The 19,705-nt window shown below is 39.5% G+C and overlaps 1 protein-coding gene and 2 long non-coding RNA genes across 6 annotated transcripts; all 3 read left to right on the forward strand.

Annotated features, from left to right (window-relative positions):
- The first annotated feature begins 1,396 nt into the window (after positions 1–1,396).
- Positions 1,397–8,880, forward strand: SRSF1 (serine and arginine rich splicing factor 1). Of its 4 annotated transcripts, XM_036340458.1 has the most exons (8): positions 1,398–1,725; positions 2,142–2,326; positions 2,674–2,846; positions 3,047–3,233; positions 3,602–3,720; positions 4,642–5,004; positions 6,738–6,868; positions 8,337–8,880. In XM_036340458.1, exons 1-5 carry the CDS (start codon positions 1,532–1,534, stop codon positions 3,622–3,624), a joined length of 762 nt encoding a protein of 253 aa, XP_036196351.1. In that variant the 5' UTR covers positions 1,398–1,531; the 3' UTR covers positions 3,625–3,720; positions 4,642–5,004; positions 6,738–6,868; positions 8,337–8,880. The 4 variants fall into 4 exon arrangements, with proteins under 4 accessions (XP_036196350.1, XP_036196351.1, XP_036196353.1 ...); XM_036340457.1 differs by having other exon boundaries at positions 1,397–1,725; positions 3,602–5,004; XM_036340461.1 differs by lacking the exons at positions 3,047–3,233; positions 6,738–6,868; positions 8,337–8,880 and having other exon boundaries at positions 1,401–1,725; positions 4,642–4,834.
- A 50-nt stretch (positions 8,881–8,930) lies between these two features.
- LOC118671734 lies at positions 8,931–10,810 on the forward strand. The gene is made up of 2 exons (XR_004972836.1): positions 8,931–9,837; positions 10,573–10,810. It is a non-coding gene; the product is annotated as an uncharacterized LOC118671734 (long non-coding RNA).
- Positions 10,811–11,627: 817 nt separating this feature from the next.
- LOC118671735 lies at positions 11,628–19,669 on the forward strand. The gene is made up of 2 exons (XR_004972837.1): positions 11,628–19,330; positions 19,457–19,669. It is a non-coding gene; the product is annotated as an uncharacterized LOC118671735 (long non-coding RNA).
- Positions 19,670–19,705: the final 36 nt, after the last annotated feature.

The following is a 19,705-nucleotide window of genomic DNA, read 5'->3' on the forward strand; positions in this document are numbered from 1 at the left end:
TGCATTAATTCAAACAGACAAGAATAAATCAAAGCAAATTCAATTTTCTTATTTTTCTGGAATGAAAGTGTCCTGAAATTAAAAAGCACTCTGACTTAACATTAATCAACAGAAGATGAACCTGAATAAATCTAAATTGATGGATGAATATTTGAACAGAAAGAAAATATGCTCAGTAAATAACTATTGAATGAAAATAATACCTGCAATGTAAAAAAAAAAAAAAATTCTCATCTCTTCTGCTACTAACTGAATAGGACAGCACTAGAAACTGAATAAATTTGTTAAAATCGTGTCCTTTTTGGTCAGCTTCTCATTAAAAAATTATCAGGTTCTTGTCTTTTTAATTAAAAGCTCAGTTTCAAAAAGTACCATTGAAGGATAATCAATCTGTCCTTCCCTCTAAAATTTTCAGAGGTTATTTCCCCTTTTGGGATCTACAGGCCCTTTTAAGAATCTGATTAAAATTTCAAATCCTCTTTACAGAAGAAAGTCCACGCACATATACACATAATTTTGGAAACCATCATAGAGTGTACAAGGACTACCAAACATTTGTAAAATGCAATCAACTTTTAAAACTAATAATGCCCTTCTTCTAAACCATCTATTTTTTTTTTTTTTTATATCAAAGGCACTTTGGATTTTGAATATTCTTGTGTTCCCTTATTTGTGTGTGTGTGTGTGTGTGTGTGTTGTCGTCTTCTTTACTGTGACTTCTGGGATGACCAGAATCAAATTTGCAATCTCTAGGAACTTACCGAGCTATTACTGCGGATATTTTGTGTACTAACTTTATCCATGACTCTTATCTTAACGCTCCTTCCCTATTTTCCCATTCCTCTGGATTTCTTCAGCTCCAATCATGTTATCTCTGCAAACTGCCTCATATCCCTGGGGCAGGAAGACAGTCCCCCCTGGACTCTTGATCTAATCCAGTGTAGCGCAACTCCTGCACTCGGCGCACTCTCCGAGGAAGCCCGGGTTTCCGGAACAGCCGACGCGTCCCTTGGACTCCGCCCCCGGGAGTCTTTCCCGCCAAGGGCCGTTACCGCCGCAGAGCATGGTGGGACAGGCTCTAGGGTAGGTTTCACCAATCGTTTTCAAGGCGCCTAGTTGCTCTAAAAGGCTTTTTCCTGAGTAAATTATCTCTTAAGACTCGACAGGGGTTAATAATCCTTTAACGAAGGCTCTGTATTTTTTTTTTTTATCAAAAGCTAGCCACTCCCTAACCAAACTACTGGCAAATCGGGAACGCAAGGGAACTTTTTTCCCTTCGCGCGGAGGGTGACGTCGCGCGTACGTGAGCGTACTTTCGCAGGCCCGTTACGCTCTTGCGCGTGCGCACTGAAGTCAAATAGCTGCTTCCTCCCGCTGCTCTTCTTCCCTCCCCCCATATCCGTGCGCCAAGTAGATAAAGGCGCCATTTTGGAGGGGCCGCGGGAGCCGAGGTGTCGCTGCAGGTTCGCTCTCCCGTGCGCTAGGCTTGGTGGGAAGGCCTGTTCTCGAGTCCGCGCTTTTCGTCGTCGCCATGTCCGGAGGTGGTGTGATTCGTGGCCCGGCAGGGAACAACGATTGTCGCATCTACGTGGGTAACTTACCTCCAGACATTCGAACCAAGGACATTGAGGACGTGTTCTACAAATACGGCGCTATCCGCGACATCGATCTCAAGAATCGCCGCGGAGGACCACCCTTCGCCTTCGTTGAGTTCGAGGACCCGCGGTGAGGCGACCTGGGGCTTGCGGCCTTGAGGAAATCGGTTGGAGTAGTTGGGGAAAGCTCCAAGGCCTTAATATTAGAGAGTGGGAGACGGGCTCCGAGGTAGGGGGCGAGACGCTATCGCCCATGCGGGAGTCGAGTAAGGAGCTGAGTCGGTTTGGTCTTTCTGGTGGCCGGGCCCCCGTGGAGGTTCCCGGAGCCGGCTCGGGCCCGGAGCGGGAAACTGGGGTTGAGGGCCGGTGTGGTGTCGGGGTCGGGAGCGCGGCGTGTTTCTGTGTGGGGGAGGGGCCATCCCTATTCGGCGCATGTGAGCGCTTCCACCCCCGGTGCGCATGTGCGGGGGCCGCTGGGTCCCGGCCGAGTTCGCTGCCCCTGCGGGTCCCTTTTTCTGAGCCCTCTTGCGCTCTATGATTACGCAGAGACGCGGAAGACGCGGTGTATGGTCGCGACGGCTACGATTACGATGGATACCGTCTGCGGGTCGAGTTTCCTCGAAGCGGCCGCGGTACCGGCCGAGGCGGCGGCGGGGGTGGAGGTGGCGGAGCACCCCGAGGCCGCTATGGCCCCCCATCCAGGCGATCTGAGAACAGAGTGGTTGTCTCTGGTGAGTTGATTGTTAAATATGGATTGATGAGGAGGGACAGAAACTACTTTAAGTTTTCCCCGCATGACTAGTTTAACAAATGCAAGTCTTTATGCTAGGTCTCAAATTACTTTAGTTTCTTGTTTAGAAACAAAGCAAAGATTATTTTAATGGAGGTGTATCGAATTAGATGGCGGTACCTAGAATATGAAGATCCTTACTTTACAAATAATTTTGGGCTCCGGTCTCCAGAATCGTAGCTCTTTACCCATGATCTTAAATGTAGTCATTAATTATAAAGTAGTCTTTGTTCTAATGTAAATTTTAAATTTAGGGTAGTTGGTGTTGAAAAAAAGTCACTTTTTCAGGACTGCCTCCAAGTGGAAGCTGGCAGGATTTGAAGGATCACATGCGTGAAGCAGGTGATGTATGTTATGCTGATGTTTACCGAGATGGCACTGGTGTCGTGGAGTTTGTACGGAAAGAAGATATGACCTATGCAGTTCGAAAACTGGATAACACTAAGTTTAGATCTCATGAGGTAGGTTATACACTTATTTTTTTCTTTGGCCAGAATTGGATACAGTGGTCTTAACAGTGGATTTTTTCAGGTAAGATTCAGGCAAGGGTGCCCAAGTAAAGTGCCAGATTTCTGGTTTTAGCTACATTGTACTCATTCAGCATGCCTGAACACAGGTAAAAGCTTAGATCTTTCAATCGAAAGTTCTGTCTATTCAATAGGGAGAAACTGCCTACATCCGGGTTAAAGTTGATGGGCCCAGAAGTCCAAGTTATGGAAGATCTCGATCTCGAAGCCGTAGTCGTAGCAGAAGCCGTAGCAGAAGCAACAGCAGGAGTCGCAGTTACTCCCCAAGGAGAAGCAGAGGATCACCACGCTATTCTCCCCGTCATAGCAGATCTCGCTCTCGTACATAAGATAATTGGTGACACTTTTTGTAGAACCCATGTTGTATACAGTTTTCCTTTACTCAGTACAATCTTTTCATTTTTTTAATTCAAACTGTTTTGTTCAGAATGGGCTAAAGTGTTGCATTCTTGTGTAATATCCCCTTGCTCCTAACATCTACATTCCCCTCATGTCTGGTAAATTGTATTTTAAGTGATGTCGTAGACAGGATTGTTTAAATTTAGTTAATTCTCCATTCTCTTCAGACTGTGATATTGTGCAAATGTCTATTCTCTGGTTTGTGTGAACGGGGATGTTGGGGATGTTTGTGGTTATCTTACCTGGGGAAGTTCTTATGTTTATCTTGCTTTTCATGTGTCTTTCTGTAGACATATCTGAAGAGATGGATTAAGAATGCTTTGGATTAAGGATTGTGGAGCACATTTCAATCATTTTAGGATTGTCAAAAGGAGGATTGAGGAGGATCAGATCAATAATGGAGGCAATGGTATGACTCCAAGTGCTATTGTCACAGATGAAATTGGCAGTATTGACCTTATACTAAAAGGCAAGCGTTAAAAATGATATATATGCATCTACCTTAAAACACTTGCAAACATCTTACGCAGTTATCTTTACCTACAATTGCTCTGCTCTTTAAACCTTGGCAATTGTGGAAAAATTATTGCCCATTTGTAACAGTTTATTTTGCTCCCTTCCCCCCTTTTTTGTTTTAATAGGGACTAATGTGGGAAGAACTGGCTAATTTGTCACAGTGCTTAGTTACAACTGTTAATGTGTGACCTGCTGTTGGTGTACATGTGGGTACAGGGTGTCTTTAATTCCAACCAGATAGAGTATAATATCAATACTGCTAAATCTGCATGTCCTCTGTGTGACTGATATAGCGTTGCTATTTCATTTTTTTAAGACAAAATGAAAGCAAATTATAGAATTCCAACATATTGGTGTAGATAATCTAGTTGGGAATATACTTTTAAGTATCATCTTCCCCTTTAAACTAATATTCATAATTGACTCATGTTTAAAACACTTTAATTTACAAATTAAATTGCAGATGGGAGCATTAGATTTAGTTTAGACTTAGGTGGGTAACAATACCAGTAAACTTTTCAAATACATAACTTTTTGCAACCACAAAACCTGTAATAACGCTGTACAGTAACAAGTGTTGGCATTATCAGTTGAACTGTAAATATAAAATGCTTCTTCCAATTAGTCTCTATGATGATTAAGTTTCTAAAGTTTATCTGAACACCATTCAGAAACTTGTTTTGGGGAATTTGATAGTTATTGATGTACATCTGTTAAACTGATGACAGACATAACTCATCATTCCCCAGAAACCTTTTTTGATTACAGTATCTAACATTTTGCCTCCTCTTTTTTGGTTTTGCTGGTTATAAAGGTTTGGATTGGAGAGGGCTCACTGGATCCCAATCCTTGGAGCTGGATCATTGGATTCAAATCATAATGTGGATAGGATAGGGAGGATGAATTACAAGGATTCATGGAGCGGGATCAGATTACCAGGAACATAGGAGTGGATTCCTGCCCCAACCAAACCGCATTCGTGTGGATTTTTTTTTTTTTTTTTTATTCAACTTAATTGGCTATTCCAAAGATTTTTTTTCTTCCTATTTTTGACGATTGGAGCCCTTAAGATGCACGATGGAATTGTGTTTTGCATTTTTTGGTAAAAGGAGCAAAGCGAGGACCTGGAGATATACGCTGGAGCAATCTCCTTGGAAGGATTCAGCACGAGTAGATGGTAAACACTTAAAGGGGAAAAGGGGGGGGGTTTGTTTAAAATAGTAAATCAGTAAGTCATTTCTAAATTTAAAGAAAACGAAATTGGAGTTGAAGAATAAGTAGGTTTCCAATTGGCTGTTGCCGGTTTTCTTTTGAAAAATAAACGTTTTTTAAAAAACTATGCATGGTTGTCCTTTTTCCTCTTCTAAGATTTTAACTGGGAGACTATCAGTTAATACTTTAAATGATAAGATTCTGACTTGCATTTATGTGTTAGTAAATTAAAGGTTCTTGAAAGGTAATTTAATGGTATCAAGCAATTCTTGTTAATTGTAAAAATATTCAGGGAAAGAGAAGAAAGGATGAGAAAGGCAATTGTGTATGTAACATGGTGAATGATGGGTGATCTAGTCTCTGAAAGATAAATTTCCAATACTTTGATAATAAAAAGTTATTAAAATGTATAGATGCTGCCTTTTTTTGGTGATCATCTAGATAAGATAGGCTTTTATACAAAATTTGAGTGATGACTGGTAAATGTTAACTTGACAGTAGCCTTTGAGATTCTCGATGAAACTCATCTCAAAAATTGGTAAGTATTAAATGTTTAAATTCAGCACAGATTAGAATTCTCAACACAGTTTACTTCCTTTTTGAAGTGTGAATAGTACACCAGAAGAATAACTGCTTATTCGAGTTAGTTGTTGCTGATGAAAAGCTGATCATTCTTTAGAATTTTGCCTTGTAACCCCCTCTCAAACATAAGGTCATTATTCTTATCCAAAACATGTCAAAGCAGTGATTATATCTTGTATTCTACCATTTTTTATGTCTTTTTACTTGATAGTCCCTTGGTTTTAAATTTTTCATTTGCTTGAATTAGGATTTTAACCTAAAATTCCTCATCTGATTTTCTGATAGCTATTCACAGCCATCAAACCATTCTTTTTCTGCACCCAATTAAATTTTAACATTTCCCTTGGGTGCTAGTGATATTTGGAAGCTGAACTTAAGACAGCTGTTCAGATAACATGATTTAAAACTATGAAAACTAAAAATCTTGGTAGAGGAGGAAATGGGCCCTAAGGTTTGCATAAGGTCACCTAACTAATACGTGTAAATGAACACTGGAATGTTAGGAGGAAGAGGGATATTCAAAACTAGGATTCCACTTGAAATATTAAGTAAAGCAATTGGTATAGATTTATTAAGGAAGTTTATGTAAATTCAAAATAGGTTCAAGAAGCAGAAAGATTGATTAAAGTTATGTTTCTCGTTCAATTATTAACTAGGCCTGACACTGCTTATGAGGAGATGAGGCGTTTTTAGGGTATGACATTTAATTTTGAAATGGTAAATGGGTAAATTTAAGCCTGATTTCGTTTGTGTTTACTGAACATTTTGATAACAGGATCAAAATGAAAATTGCCTTCACTCAAGGTTGAGTACATTTAAGCTAAGTTGAAAGATGTGCTCTACTAAAACTTTTAGTTTGAACCCCAGGGGGAAAACAAAGATAGGCTGTTTGAAGATTAGAAAGGACAACGTATTAGCAAATGACAGGGGCACAGGTTTTGCAGTTAAAAGCAAGATAGCTAGTTGTGAGGGAAGATGCCTATTTTTTTCAGTCTTAGGAGAATGGCCCTTAAACCTCTACCCGTATTGGCAGCTATTAGAAGAAAGCCACCCTTTTGGAAACTAAAAAAGTTGGCTTGAATTTTCCACCTTTTCTCCCTATTTGTCTCCTCTTAGAATATTACAGGGAGCCTATAATTAGTTATTTTCTAACCAAGGAAAAACTTAAGTCTAAGAAGCACCTATTTTTCATAACATCAGATTGAGTAACCCATCTTGCTGTTCAGCCCACATGCTGGAAACAAAAGGTAAGAACCCCATTTTCTGATTCCTATTTGGGATCTGAATTTTAAGAATTAAGCTATGTTTAATTTCTTAATGTTTGGAATATGAACAGATTCCGCTTGTTTAAAATGTTTTATTAATTTTTACACTTTCATACATTTCTAGTGCATATCACTCGTGCTTAAGTGCAATATGATTCTAGAATTTCAACTTTTAGTTTTGTCTTTGAAACATCTTGCTCATTAGGGCTGGTGTTTCTAAGTTTCTGTGAAGATAAATTTACATGTGCCTTTTTGCTTTGTATATGAAGTCATAAATACACTATCAAAAGTAGTTATTAAAAGGAGAGACATTAGATTGAGGTTCTATTATAACATAACCATCCTTTGGTTTAACTTAATTCTATTACTGTATGGAGAATGCAAAGGCAGGAAATGGCTTCACAGTTTCTTATCCAAAAAACATTGAAAACTGATTTTGTTGGACTAATGTAAAACCTGACAAAAATTAGTGTTTTCACTTTGTACTTAACTGTGACTAACTTGTCTTCCTGCAGAAGTACTGATGTGTGTCAATAGTTACCATGGGGTTTGCTGAGGGTTTTATGTTTTATATAGGGTCTGTATGCCATATCTTTGTAAATAGGCTCTGAATTTCACATTTGTCCTCAAGAGTTTGGAAAGGGGATTGTAGAATTATAATAGGATACGTAAGGCTAAAGATTGTGTAACTTTGGATGTGATTAAAAACAAACCTGTTACTGTGGATATTTTATTAAGTGATACAAGTTCCCCAACTTAGGCTGAAGTGGCCACAAGAAAAGAAAAGGTATGACTCAACATTGTATATTCTGTTGCTATAGTGGGTTCAAAACATTTGTATTCCACTGAAGGAAATAGTTTGCCATCTTAGTGTATACAGTGGAATACTGCATTCTTTTAGGGTAGCTTTTTTCTTTCTAGTACTTTACTTTCAGGAGCACTAATCATTCTGGTTCTATAGAAATAGCTGGAATTGGCATGAAGTAAAAAATTATAAGGAAACATCTGTTCATATTTTCTATAGAACAAAGTCATCTTGGCAAAGACTTACCTTTTTTTCTTTTACAGACATTTTAAATATAGGTGCAATAAGTCAGAGTTCAGCACTGTTCTTGTGAATGAGGACTTTAGGGGTGCTTCTTCCTAGCTTTGAAAGCTAAATTTAGCCCTGATTGTGATTTTTATAGTGATCAAGGAAAGGAATTCTTTTTTTTTTTTTTTAACTATTATTGCAAAAATCACTTGGTGCTTCTGTAGTATATAGCAAATAAATTAGTCTTTGACTTCATCCAGGAGTTAATTTAGGCAGAAGTAACCTCATTATAGGTTATCAGGGAGAGAGGTTATTCATGCTTTGCTTAGGAGGTTACTATTTAGGTAGATATGAAACACAGTCAAAACAACACTTTAAGTTCATCAGGTCCTGAGTGTTTTGTCATCTCTTTAAAAGTACAAAGGAGTTAACCTCAACAACCAGGTTATAAAACGTACTCCTGTTACCATACAACGTAGGAAGTGTCATCTATCAACTGTTGATATCAGTGTGAAGGTAGTGGAAATGGAGAGCCTGTGAGCAAAATGTCCAGTTGTCGGGATGCTAAATATCTTAAGGTAATTAAAAAAACCCCACAATATTTCACTTTCCAAGGGGAAATCACTTAACCACTAGAGGGAGCTATGATGCAAAAGCAACAGGAAATTATCCTTATTTTAAAGGATCCATACAGCAAGGTGGAAACCAACTATCTAAATAGTGTATATATTAGCTCCAAAGTTAGAGATTGGTTCTTTTTTGGGTAAGTTTTCTTCCTGTAACTTTACCTCTGTCTTCTTATCTGTTGGGCAAAATCATTTCCCTTTTCAGCTTCTGGATCCATTTAGGTTTTGAATAGAGTTTAATTTCATGAGTACCAAGCTTATATAAACCAGAAAAGTATTTCTAGATCTTAGAAAATGCTGAAGACATGGATCTGCTTGTTTTCTGCCACCCTGTACATCTTCAGGTATGGAATAGTAAGGCCCTAGAGTGTAAGAATTGGGTGGAATAGATATGCTGGGGGGGTCGGGGGGGAGTCTTGGAATAAAATTGGTCATATACTACCAGAAAAAATGAAATATGCTTTCAGAAGCCTTTAGTTTTTATGGTGTGAAACAGTTTCTGGAGTGACCTTATTTCTTGGCATTAATTGTTACTGACTGTCTTTAAGAACCTGCAAGTCAGGTTGGCTGTTTTATGTTTTCCTGTTTTCTGGGCCTTATGTAAGTAGGCACAGAGTAGTATCTTCTGATCAAAAAGTATATTTTTCTCTTGATGTGTTTACTTAGTGCCATTTTATTTTATTTTAAAGTTGAAAATTATTGGGGAGTAGTACTTTAACATTTGTCATTCATATCTCCCTTCCCCAACTTTACATTGCAAAAATGTAAAGGAAACAAATTTCAACTTGCCTCCTGTTTAAATTGTCACTAAGAATACTGTATTACAGTTTCTTAGCCTCACTTGGTCTAATTTAGTCAACGAACTGAATATGGGAGCAATGCCTCAAGTAGCACTGAAGATATTTACCTCTGAAAATTTTTGGCACACCCATCAAACAATCATTCCTTTGCATGTTGGCACAGACTTTATGTATGTGCTCTAGTATAGCATATGTCACCTGACTGGCTTTCTCTGTCCATCTACCTCAACTTTCTTGGTTCATGAATTTTTATTTTCTAGGGAATAAAAGCAGTATGTGGCATATGATAAATACTTAATTGAAAAAGTACTATTGGTCCTTAGTGTTACCATACACCTGTCTTCTAACAGTTTATAACCTCTCATACCCTTTCCTCCTAGGTATGTAGCACAGTGCTATTACACTGAATAGACACTTAAAAGATGAATTATTAAATTGCTTTGGAAGAGAAACCTAGAAAATTGAATTCCTTTTCTGAGTATCTTAAATTGGGTGAGGAACCTTTTTTTTTCTGCCAGGGGCCATTTAAAACATCATTCCCGGGCCGTACAAATTACCAACTTAAAAATTAGCCTATATTTGGTCAAACTTTAATTAATTTACCCCTAATGCCTTAGCAGGGCCAGACCAAATGATTTTTCGGGTCAAACTTGTACCCCACCTGTCTTAAATAAAGAACCAGTAAATGTAGGTCTCAATTTTAAGTTGGGACTAAATCCCTATACAAGTTACACTTACTGTGCAATAGAACTAAATATTTAGAACATTTTCCATATTGTGATCTAGAGTGTTCCTAATTTTTTTTGAAGACATTAAAAAAAATTTTTGTATCACTAATTCTTGGCCACAGTACCATTGTATCTAACTTAAGCTAGACTATAGAGATGTGTTTTCTTGTCAAATGGAATTCTTTAAAATCCTGTTTGGATTTGTCCTCCATCTCCATTTGCCATATCAGCATCCTTGTCTGTGCATCCAAATTTATTACTAAAATGTCTTACCTTATTTCACGGACTCCAGTCTCTATCCTGGCCATTAAGTCTGATCTTCCTAAAACATGTCACTTCACCTAATATGAATCAATGGATTATAGTCTACCTTTTAAATTTATCACTATTCTCAATCACATCTTCCCCTGCTCTGATTGATCTGGCAAATACTGACCATGCTTGTTTTTGCTTCTGTGTACTTAAACGTTTTCAGACTTCTTCCTTCCCCCCACTTTAGCAGTCACCTGCAGCTTTAAATCCTGGTCATCCTCAAAGTTCATTTCTGCAACTATGAAAAATAAGCTGCTAAACCCAAATAATAGCTGTCTCCTCTGATGCATTTAGTCTCTTCACAATTTATTACTGTGGAATGTTTTGTGTTAATTTTTCATGCCCTATGGAATTTTTGTAATATTTGTATTTCCCAATGAGCCAAATGCAATGCTATCAGTTTAATAAATGTTGATTGAACAAGATGGAAAGAACTTAGTACTTCTTAAAGCAAAGCACTGTATAGAAGCCTATCTCACAAACTATTGGTTAACTGGATGGATTATTGGAGAGAAATTTTAATTCTAACATTGCGTTAGTTAATTTCTCCTTAGTGAGGAATTGCAAATTAATTTAAATGCTAACCTAAGCCAAGTATAATTGGAAAAGAGCTCCCCCCAAAAAGTCTTACAAAGTCAAAAATAAAGTTTTGCTGTACAATGTGCACACTTTGAGTGTAGATCAAGAATTGATGCCATTGTTTTATAAAAGTAGAGTAGTTACTTTTTTTTTTAAATATATTTTATTGATTTTTCACGGAGGAAGGGAGAAGCATAGAGAGTTAGAAACATCGATGAGAGAGAAACATCGATCAGCTGCCTCCTGCACATGTCCTACTGGGGATGTGCCCGCAACCAAGGTACATGCCCTTGACGGAATCGAACCCGGGACCCTTCAGTCCACAGGCTGACTATCCACTGAGCCAAACCGGTTAGGGCAGCCGTGGGCAAACTACGGCCAGCGGGCCGGATCCGGCCTGTTTGAAATGAATAAAAAAAAAAAAAAAAAAGACCATACCCTTGTAATGATGTTTAACTTTGAATTTATATTAGTTCACACAAACACTCCATCCATGCTTTTGTTCCGGACCTCCGGTCCAGTTTAAGAACCCATTGTGGCCCTCAAGTCAAAAAGTTTGCCCATCCCTGGGTTAGGGCGAGTAGTTCGTTTTAAAAAATATGTTGTTAATTGGTTTCAGAGAAAAAGGAAGAGGGAGAGAGAAATATCAATGATAGAGATTTATGGATCAGCTGCCTCCTGCATGCCCCACACTGGGGATTGAACCCACATGTGCCCTGACTGGGAATTGAACCAACAGTGTCCTCCTGGTTCATAAGTCAATACTCAACCACTGAACCGCACCAGCCGGGCAATAGTTCCTTCTTTTGCTGTTTCCTACTGGGTCTCCTTTCCCCATCATTCTTAAGCTTAATTATTACAGAACAAAGTCTTAAATCACTTCTGAATTCAGTGGTCCTATCACTGAGGGTTCCTGCAGATTTCTCAATGTGATTGTATCATTTTGGTTCTCTTTTTAATGCGTTACTCCATAAAGGGATTCAGATAGAAAGATTTACATAGACTGAAGAAACCAGATGATATATTGTTCCAGGCCAGGGACCCTAGTTTTTAGGCTTATAGAGGAACTAGCTCTCAAAGCCAAGACACTTCAGCAAACATTTAACACACAACACCCAAATCCTATAAGCACCCCTATTTCTCTGGGCCTTAAAAATTCTTCTACCCTTTCCTGATCAAAGTACAATTCTTGGACTAATTGCACTATTTGTTTTGCTTGCTTTGGCATGTTTATATAGTGACATGTAGTTCATACACTTAATGAACTCTAAGCTGTTGTCTTAGTATATGTGTTGCATTTCCCTCAACTACATGGTAAACCTTCGGAGCAAGGACTGTTAACTTTCTAACACTTCTTTCAAGATGTCTAGTATCCTAGTACACACCTTAATAAATGTGAATACGTAAATAGATTCATGAAATCCTAGGCAGGTGTACCCCATAGCTTAGATCTCATATGTAGTGTGGTCCTCCGATCAGATTGGATTTATTCCCAAAGTAGTGACTTTGCTGCCTTTTTTAAATGGAAAACTTAAAGGAGAAATGCAAGGACTTGGGATAAAAATACCTTTTTTTTTTAATCCTCACCTAAGGAATTTTTCCCATTGCTTTTTAGAAAGAGTGGGGGGCTTGGGCGGGGGGCGGGAGGATTGAGAGAAACCGATTCGTTGCCCCCCACATTCATTCCTACCAGGGCTGGGGAATGTTTGAGAGACCCTTCAATGGGTGTCTGATGCTCTAACCCACTGAGCCACACCGGCCAGGGCAAAAAAAACCCATTTTCCTACTGAAAATAATAGTTGAAAGTACTTTGATTAATTTTAATCCTCAAATAGTATTAGCCTCATTTTGCAGTTTGAGGAAATAGGCTCAGAGATGGTAAAGTGGCCTAGAACTTGAATCCAAGTCTCTTGGTGACAAGTTTTTGTTTTACTACTGCATTGCTTTTTTAAAGCCAGCCAGTCATTTCCAGTGGGGAGGTTAGGTGGATTAGTTTTAGAACATAGCTTGTAATACCCGCCTGATGCCACCAGGGTGTCCCATGGTGCTGTCTTTGATTCATTTTTTTAACCCTGGTTTCTGGGGGCAGTTCCAAAGCAGGAGTTAGTCTAGTCACAGTGGCCATAACCCGGAGCCCAGCAGCCAGAAAGTGATGTGTTTAGCTCCCTGGCTTTCCAGTGTGCAGTGCACAGCCAGAATCAGAGAAGCCCTTACCCTCTTTTGACCCCTACTCATCAGGGTGGCACCACAAAAGGACAGTAGGCCATGCAGTGGCCAGAGCCTGGCTAGCACTCTAGCTAGGCAGCAGCCCCACAAAGAAATGTAGCATAGAAACAACTGGGTAAATGTCTATAAACACCTGCATTTGTTTTGGTAACTACACAAATTTGTATTAGTAAAATAGATCCACGACATAAAACCAGATTGAATTGCTTTACCACTGCAGGTTAGATAGCTTTTAACTGATTTCAGAGGGAGAGAGAAATACCAATGATTCTCGAAATACCAATGATGAGAATCATTGGTCAGCTGCCTCCTGCACACACCACAATGGGATCAAGTTCACAACCGGGCATGTGCCCTTGGCGGGAATCAAACCTGGGACCCTTCAGTCTACAGGCTGACACTATCCACTGAGCCAAACCGGCTAGGGCGGCATCAGTTTCTATATTCTGCAATCCTAGGTGACAGTTCTGTGTCAGAGCTAACACTTATGTGAGAACCAATAAAGTGAAGTCTTGATTTAATATTAAGACGACAAATAGCCCCTTTTAAAAAGCTGCTTCCTTCCTAGTGCTCTTTAAGCACTTTGTGCAAACTAGTCTATATTACTTTTCTTTACTGGAGGAGATTCTGAAAAGTATTTCCAGTGACTAGCACAGTTTCTGGCATTCAATGGGTGCTGAATAAATATGTTTACTGAAATAGCAAAACCATAATAGTTACAGAATAGTTCTGCACATGAGCTATTTTTTAAGGAGAGAGTCCACATTAAGGGGGGGTCTTTGTTTTGTCTTCAAACTGATTAGAATATATTATGAACTAGGAAGTTAGTCTCTGGGGTGTCCTGACTGGTCTTTCAAAATCTTGTCAAATCTTAGTTGTAATTAGTGCAACCTGAACTGGGGGCTTTATCTGAGCTGATTCTCTATATAATCACCCATGCTATATCTCTAGGACCAAGTGTTTACCAGGTGGCACTTGGATCCACCAGGAGACACTAAATTAAACATTAATTGGAGATGTTGGACTTGTGCCTTCCTCCTCCTCCCTCCCTCCCTGTTTTTGCAGGAGAATTTCCATCCCAAAATTCTGGTTTTAAGATCACTATGGAATAAATCACAAACTTACCTCTAGTAGTCAAGCTTCCCTTTCAATTTTCTTAGCTCTGGTGAAGAGGGCTAATCAGATTATTAATACCAACTTGGATCCCTTCATACGCTTTGCCTAGGTCAGTGGTCGGCAAACTCATTAGTCAACAGAGCCAAATATCAACAGTACAATGATTGAAACTGCTTTTGAGGGCCAAATTTTTCAAACTTAAACTATATAGGTAGGTACATTGTTATTAATTAGGGTACTCCTAAGGCTTAGGAAGAGCCACACTCAAGGGGCCAAAGAGCCACATGTGGCTCGCGAGCCGCAGTTTGCCGACCACGGGCCTAGGTGATCAGAGTAACTGCCCCAGCATAATAACTGTGTGTATTGGACATTTATAAGGACTTCCTCAGGCAAAAGGCAGAAATAATATGTATCCCAACTCCCAGAATATCTGTTTCTGGGATTGGTTTATACCTTTATGCTCAGGAAGCGTTTTCACTGGCTTGGATTCACTACTTGCCATCTGCTTTCTAAGCATTCACTGCTGAATGAAAGGGGAGAGAAAGTAAAAGGGGAGGGGGGAGGAGGAGGGAGCTAGAAAAAACAGGAGGAAACAGCTGGGGAGCTGGGTTGGGGCTATGCTTATGTAAGATCAGTGAAACAAAGTTAGCAGGGACAGGGTCAGGCCTTGCAGGTAGAGAGCTAATTCTGTCAACTAGTTGAGTAGGGCCTTGTTTTGTTAGAGATACTAAAGTTACTTCAAAGGAAAAATCCAGATGTTCTGAATCTGACTGTTTTCCCTGTGTACCATCCTAAATTGTTTATTGAATCAAATATCCTGCCCTCTAGGAATTCTGGTCCTCTTTAGGTCTAGCAGAGAGCTTGATGCCACTGCTCAGGCAACCAAAGGTGAAATGCTTCTAGTAGTATTGGTGTTTTATTGACAGCCTGAGGAGGAAATGAGTGCAGTTGTTGTCCCTCCATAGAGCTTACCAGGCCCCTGTACCTGCTTTTATGCCAGGACCCAATGACTGTAGAACTTGAGGCAGCTTCTAGTTCAGAGACTTCTCAGGGTCAAGAAACAACTTTACAGGAATTAATTCCCTCTCTTGGAATCTTAGCCAGCCTTTATGCTGTCTTGGCCTGTGTCCCATCTCTTGGCATTGCTTTCCAGAATGGAGCAGACTTCCTAAAGCTTAGTCTAGGTAGTCTGGTGGTAATCACATCAGTGTCTTAGGTCACCACACTCCCTTCCCTCAGATTCCTCAACACAGGTTTCAGTAGTTCTTGTTCCCTTCAACTGAGAAATGGAGGGATCCTCAGTTGAAAATCAGATTTACCCAATGAAGCTTTTAAAAAATCTAAGCCAATGAAAGGGAGAGGAAGGAGTATCAGAAAAACAGAGCCAGAAACAAAATCCTTTCCGAACTCTGAACTATCCTCAAATTTGGTATGATGAAGACACTGAATAGCTGTTTCTACTGGAGTTTGGGTAAAGAGGATTCACTTGATATATCTATGGTTTTGCTCTCCCCCTACCTACACTTCACAAGAGCATTTACAAGTAGTAATTTAAAAAAAAGTGGGGTTTTTTTTGCCAATGAATAGCATTTTTCTGGTAATGTAGATGGATAGCACAATACTGGTTAGTGTCATTACATCCCTCTTAACCAGTGGAATGAGTTGGAGGCTTTAGCTATACTGTAAAAAGCTTTACTTCTGTACCAGAATAACTTTATATAAGGATTTAAGTTATTTTTTACAATTAGCCGATTTTTGGTTTTTTATTTCAGAGGAGGGGAGAGGGAGAGAGAGCTAGAAACATCAATGATGAGAGAGAATCATTGATCAGCTGCCTCCTGCACGCCTGCAACCTGGGCATGTGCTGTAGGGGATTGAACCTGGGATCCTTCAGTCTGTAGGCCGACGCTCTATCCACTGAGCCAAACCAGCTAGGGCAAACTGAGCTAAACTTTGTAGTTCAGTTCAGACCCACCAAATTGAGTGACGTTTTAAGTATCAACTTTTTCAAGTTCAGCCTTTACCCTGGGCTTGGGGCATTTGAGGGCAGGGAGGAACAGGTGTCCAAAGGAGAAATGTTGGTGCCTGAGAGTATGTTTTCCAGTTGTATTGAATTTCTTACTTGGTGTATTTTTGACCTTAGTTTCTTTCCTTCTTGTGTCCTATACTATTTTGCTTACTATTTAGGAGCTGTAAAATGTCAGTATTTCTGATCAAATGCTTTCTGGATGTAACTGATAGGCTTAGCATTGATTTATGGTAGCTTCTTTCAAGAAGCGTTAAGGTGATAAATGTGTTTCCATGGCTTTAGACTTGTTTTTGGTATATTGGGTGTGTGCCCTTCTTAGAAACAGTAGAGTATTGAAGAACCCTCAACTACTAGTTGAACTAGGAAAATGGGTAGATTTGTTCCCTGTTCTTTTGTTCTCTGTGATTATTTTCCAGCTCTCAAGGAACTTAATAGTTATGGGGGAAGGGGAGGGAAGAAGGAAGATCTTTATTGTTTCCCCTTCCTCACCTTCACAGTTAAAACAAAAATAACTGGTGATGCCACTTTAGGTAGTATAATTGAAACAAAAACCCAACTTCTGACCACATGGGCCACAGACATTTGGCTTAAGCCCTCAAGTGTGTTTATGGAGCTTGGGTAGAGTGGAGGGGGTGGGAAGAGTACTTCTGCATTCCTCTCAAGGAGATTTGGTTGTTTTTGTTTGGAGGAGAGGGGTTTCCCTTTGGTCCGGTGTAAAGTGTGCTTCCTTTTCTCAATTGCATTGAGGCTGGAAATGAAGGATAACATTTCTGGTCACTTTTTTGGTATTTCTAAATATTGCAGTCTTGATTTTTACTAGATTTGTGAATTGTCAGTCGTCACTTTTTTTCATGAGTTAGTCCAGTATCTTGATAGTTTGAAGCTTCTTCTAACTAGATCTTCTCTACTGAAAGTTTGGATTTGATTTGTTTTTGGTTTGTTGAGTGGTCTTATGTGGGGACAGGTAATGAAGCAGAGATGCTTTCTATTCCTAGGATTCTAAATCTAATCCTAATCCTTAATGTACTCATAGGATTTAAAAGTCCTCTTCAATATAGGAAGGAAATATCCTGTGGCTTTTTAATGTCTGCTAAAAATTGTCTTTAGAAAAGCTAATCTTAATAGGCATCTTCCTTTGTCATGTGTCATTAGCCTTTTAGCCACTTACCCTTAGGGCTCTTGAAGGAGAGGGATAGGGCATGATGAAAAATTTGTCACTTTCAAAGGAAGAGGAATAGCCCTGGCCAGCAAGCTCACTGGTTAGAGCATAGGCCTGCACACTGGAGGGTCTGAGGTTTGATTCCAGGGCAAGGTTGTCAAGGACACATACCTGGGTTGCAGGTCTGATCTCTGCTCCCCATTGGGGTGGAAGGCATCCAATTCATGTGTCTGTCACATCGAAGTTCCTCTCCCCTCCTCCCTTCTCCCTTCCACTTTTTAAAATCAATGGAAAAAATATCCTCACTCCTTGGGTGAGGATTTTTAAAAGAAAGGATTAATTAATTGGCTCTTATGCAGCTGTTAATGGGGAACCACTCAATAACACCAATAAAAACATTTACTGAGCTTCTGTTATATTCTAGGAAATACTCTTAAGCATTTTACATATATTTCTCATTTAATCCAAAAATCACCTGTATAAGATAGGTATTTACTTTGTCCTCATTTTCCAGATGAGGAAACTGAGGCCTTAAAAGGTTGACAGGTTATACAAGCTGAGGCAGGGGGATAAGGGTGGTAAAGAGGATAGGGAGGGAATCTTGAGTATTATTTGGGTGAATGTAGGCACAGTGTATTTTTTGCTTAGGCACCAAACATTTTAGTTATTCATCATATCTGAGGGTAATACTCTTTATTCACTCACTGAACGCTGTTTACAATAATCAAGGTAAATTTACTGTCTTGAGACATCCCTAGTCTCTTTTTTCCCCCATCCTTAGTCTTTTTACTGGACCCCAGTATGGTCTGTGGAGGGGCTCATTTTGTTTGTGATTAAAGATATTGTCTCTCCTAAGGATAAGCAGAAATGCCCCTTCTAAAAAAACAGTCTTTGATCTTACTGGTTTCATTATATTCCTCAAAACAGTTGGAGCTGATTGTTTTTGCATAATTGTTCTTAGGTTTAAAACTTCATCTTAATTTAATAAGTGGTTAGATTTCCTTTTTAAGGGAGGGCTTGGGGAGCAATCAGGAATTCTGGTTTCACCTATGGACAGAGATAAAATTAGACATTTTCCTTAAGAAAAGTGTGATACTTCTGAATCCCAGCTCTTCAATAATGAGAACTGAACTGTTTTCACTTGACCTCTACTTCCTGTTAGTGGGAAACCCTCTCCAGCAGTGCTGGGAGAAAGTTGATGGAGAAAGTTTTCTAGATCCCAGGATAAGGTATTCAAGAGTCCCGCAATATTGTCATTAGAATAATGGTCTTCATTAAATACGAATTTTCACAATCTTGAAGCTCACTTTCACCACAGTTTGAAAGGCAACCAAGAGGCTACAGAGGGGAGGAGGAAATGAGATGAACTCCAGAGGCCAGAAAGAAGCCCATCTTCTTTACTGAATGAAAATGAAAGAACATGTAATGTCCAAGACCAGAGCAAAAAGGTCTTAAACTAGTTAATTCCTTAGGTATCTTAATTCCCTCCCTATCTTGCATGCATACATAAACTTTAGGCTTCCTAATTCCTTTTTCTTTCCAAAGGAGACTAATGGACATTTATAGGAGACAAGGGACATGGGAGCAGTTTAGCTGAAGGAATGTATCAGAAACTTCATTTTCTGTCCCCTCCTGTCTTAGGCTGAGTGGTTCCTGGATGTGTTTATCTGCTTCTGCTACTGATCCAAACTGCAGAACTCATTCCTCCCCGAGGCCTGCAAGCAGTAACCAATTGTGTATTTATGGGAAAAGTTGGAGATGGTGACCTTGATTAGAATGTGTCTGGAGAGGATGATAGGAGACAGTTGGTTACGAAAGATGTTGAAGTCTTGAATAGTGAGAAATTTTTTGTAAACCAGAGTTCATAGAAATATCACTGATATGGCCTGCCCCCTCAGTTCCTGCCACAGGAGACTTCTAGGGCTGGAGACACTTGTTTAATAGCTTGTCTATTCCCCGTAGCTACCTCTATGTGAGGAAAGGATAGAAAACGTTCAGACATCATCATCCAGTACCAGTAGCAGTGACGCCTACACGGAAGACTTGGAACTGCAAACAGATGCTGGGGTCACCTCAGTGACATCTGACGCTGTCCAACCAGAAGTTCGATTTTTGTTTTGAGGGGTGAGGAAGCTGACTGTACTAACGGATTAAAATAATTTCTTGACTGCAGTTTCTCACTTGTTTTTATTTTTATTTTTTGGCGGGAGA

This window comes from Myotis myotis, unplaced genomic scaffold, assembly GCF_014108235.1.
Source record: "Myotis myotis isolate mMyoMyo1 unplaced genomic scaffold, mMyoMyo1.p scaffold_m19_p_17, whole genome shotgun sequence".
Taxonomy (NCBI): Eukaryota; Metazoa; Chordata; class Mammalia; order Chiroptera; family Vespertilionidae; genus Myotis; species Myotis myotis.

Bases quoted from the DNA above. Each gene is read 5' to 3' on its own strand.
- SRSF1 (XM_036340457.1), top strand. From the start codon at position 1,532: ATGTCCGGAGGTGGTGTGATTCGTGGCCCGGCAGGGAACAACGATTGT. The intron at 1,726-2,141 runs GTGAGGCGACCT...ATGATTACGCAG, and splicing joins GTTGAGTTCGAGGACCCGCG to AGACGCGGAAGACGCGGTGT. The intron at 3,234-3,601 runs GTACATAAGATA...GTCTTTCTGTAG, and splicing joins TCATAGCAGATCTCGCTCTC to ACATATCTGAAGAGATGGAT.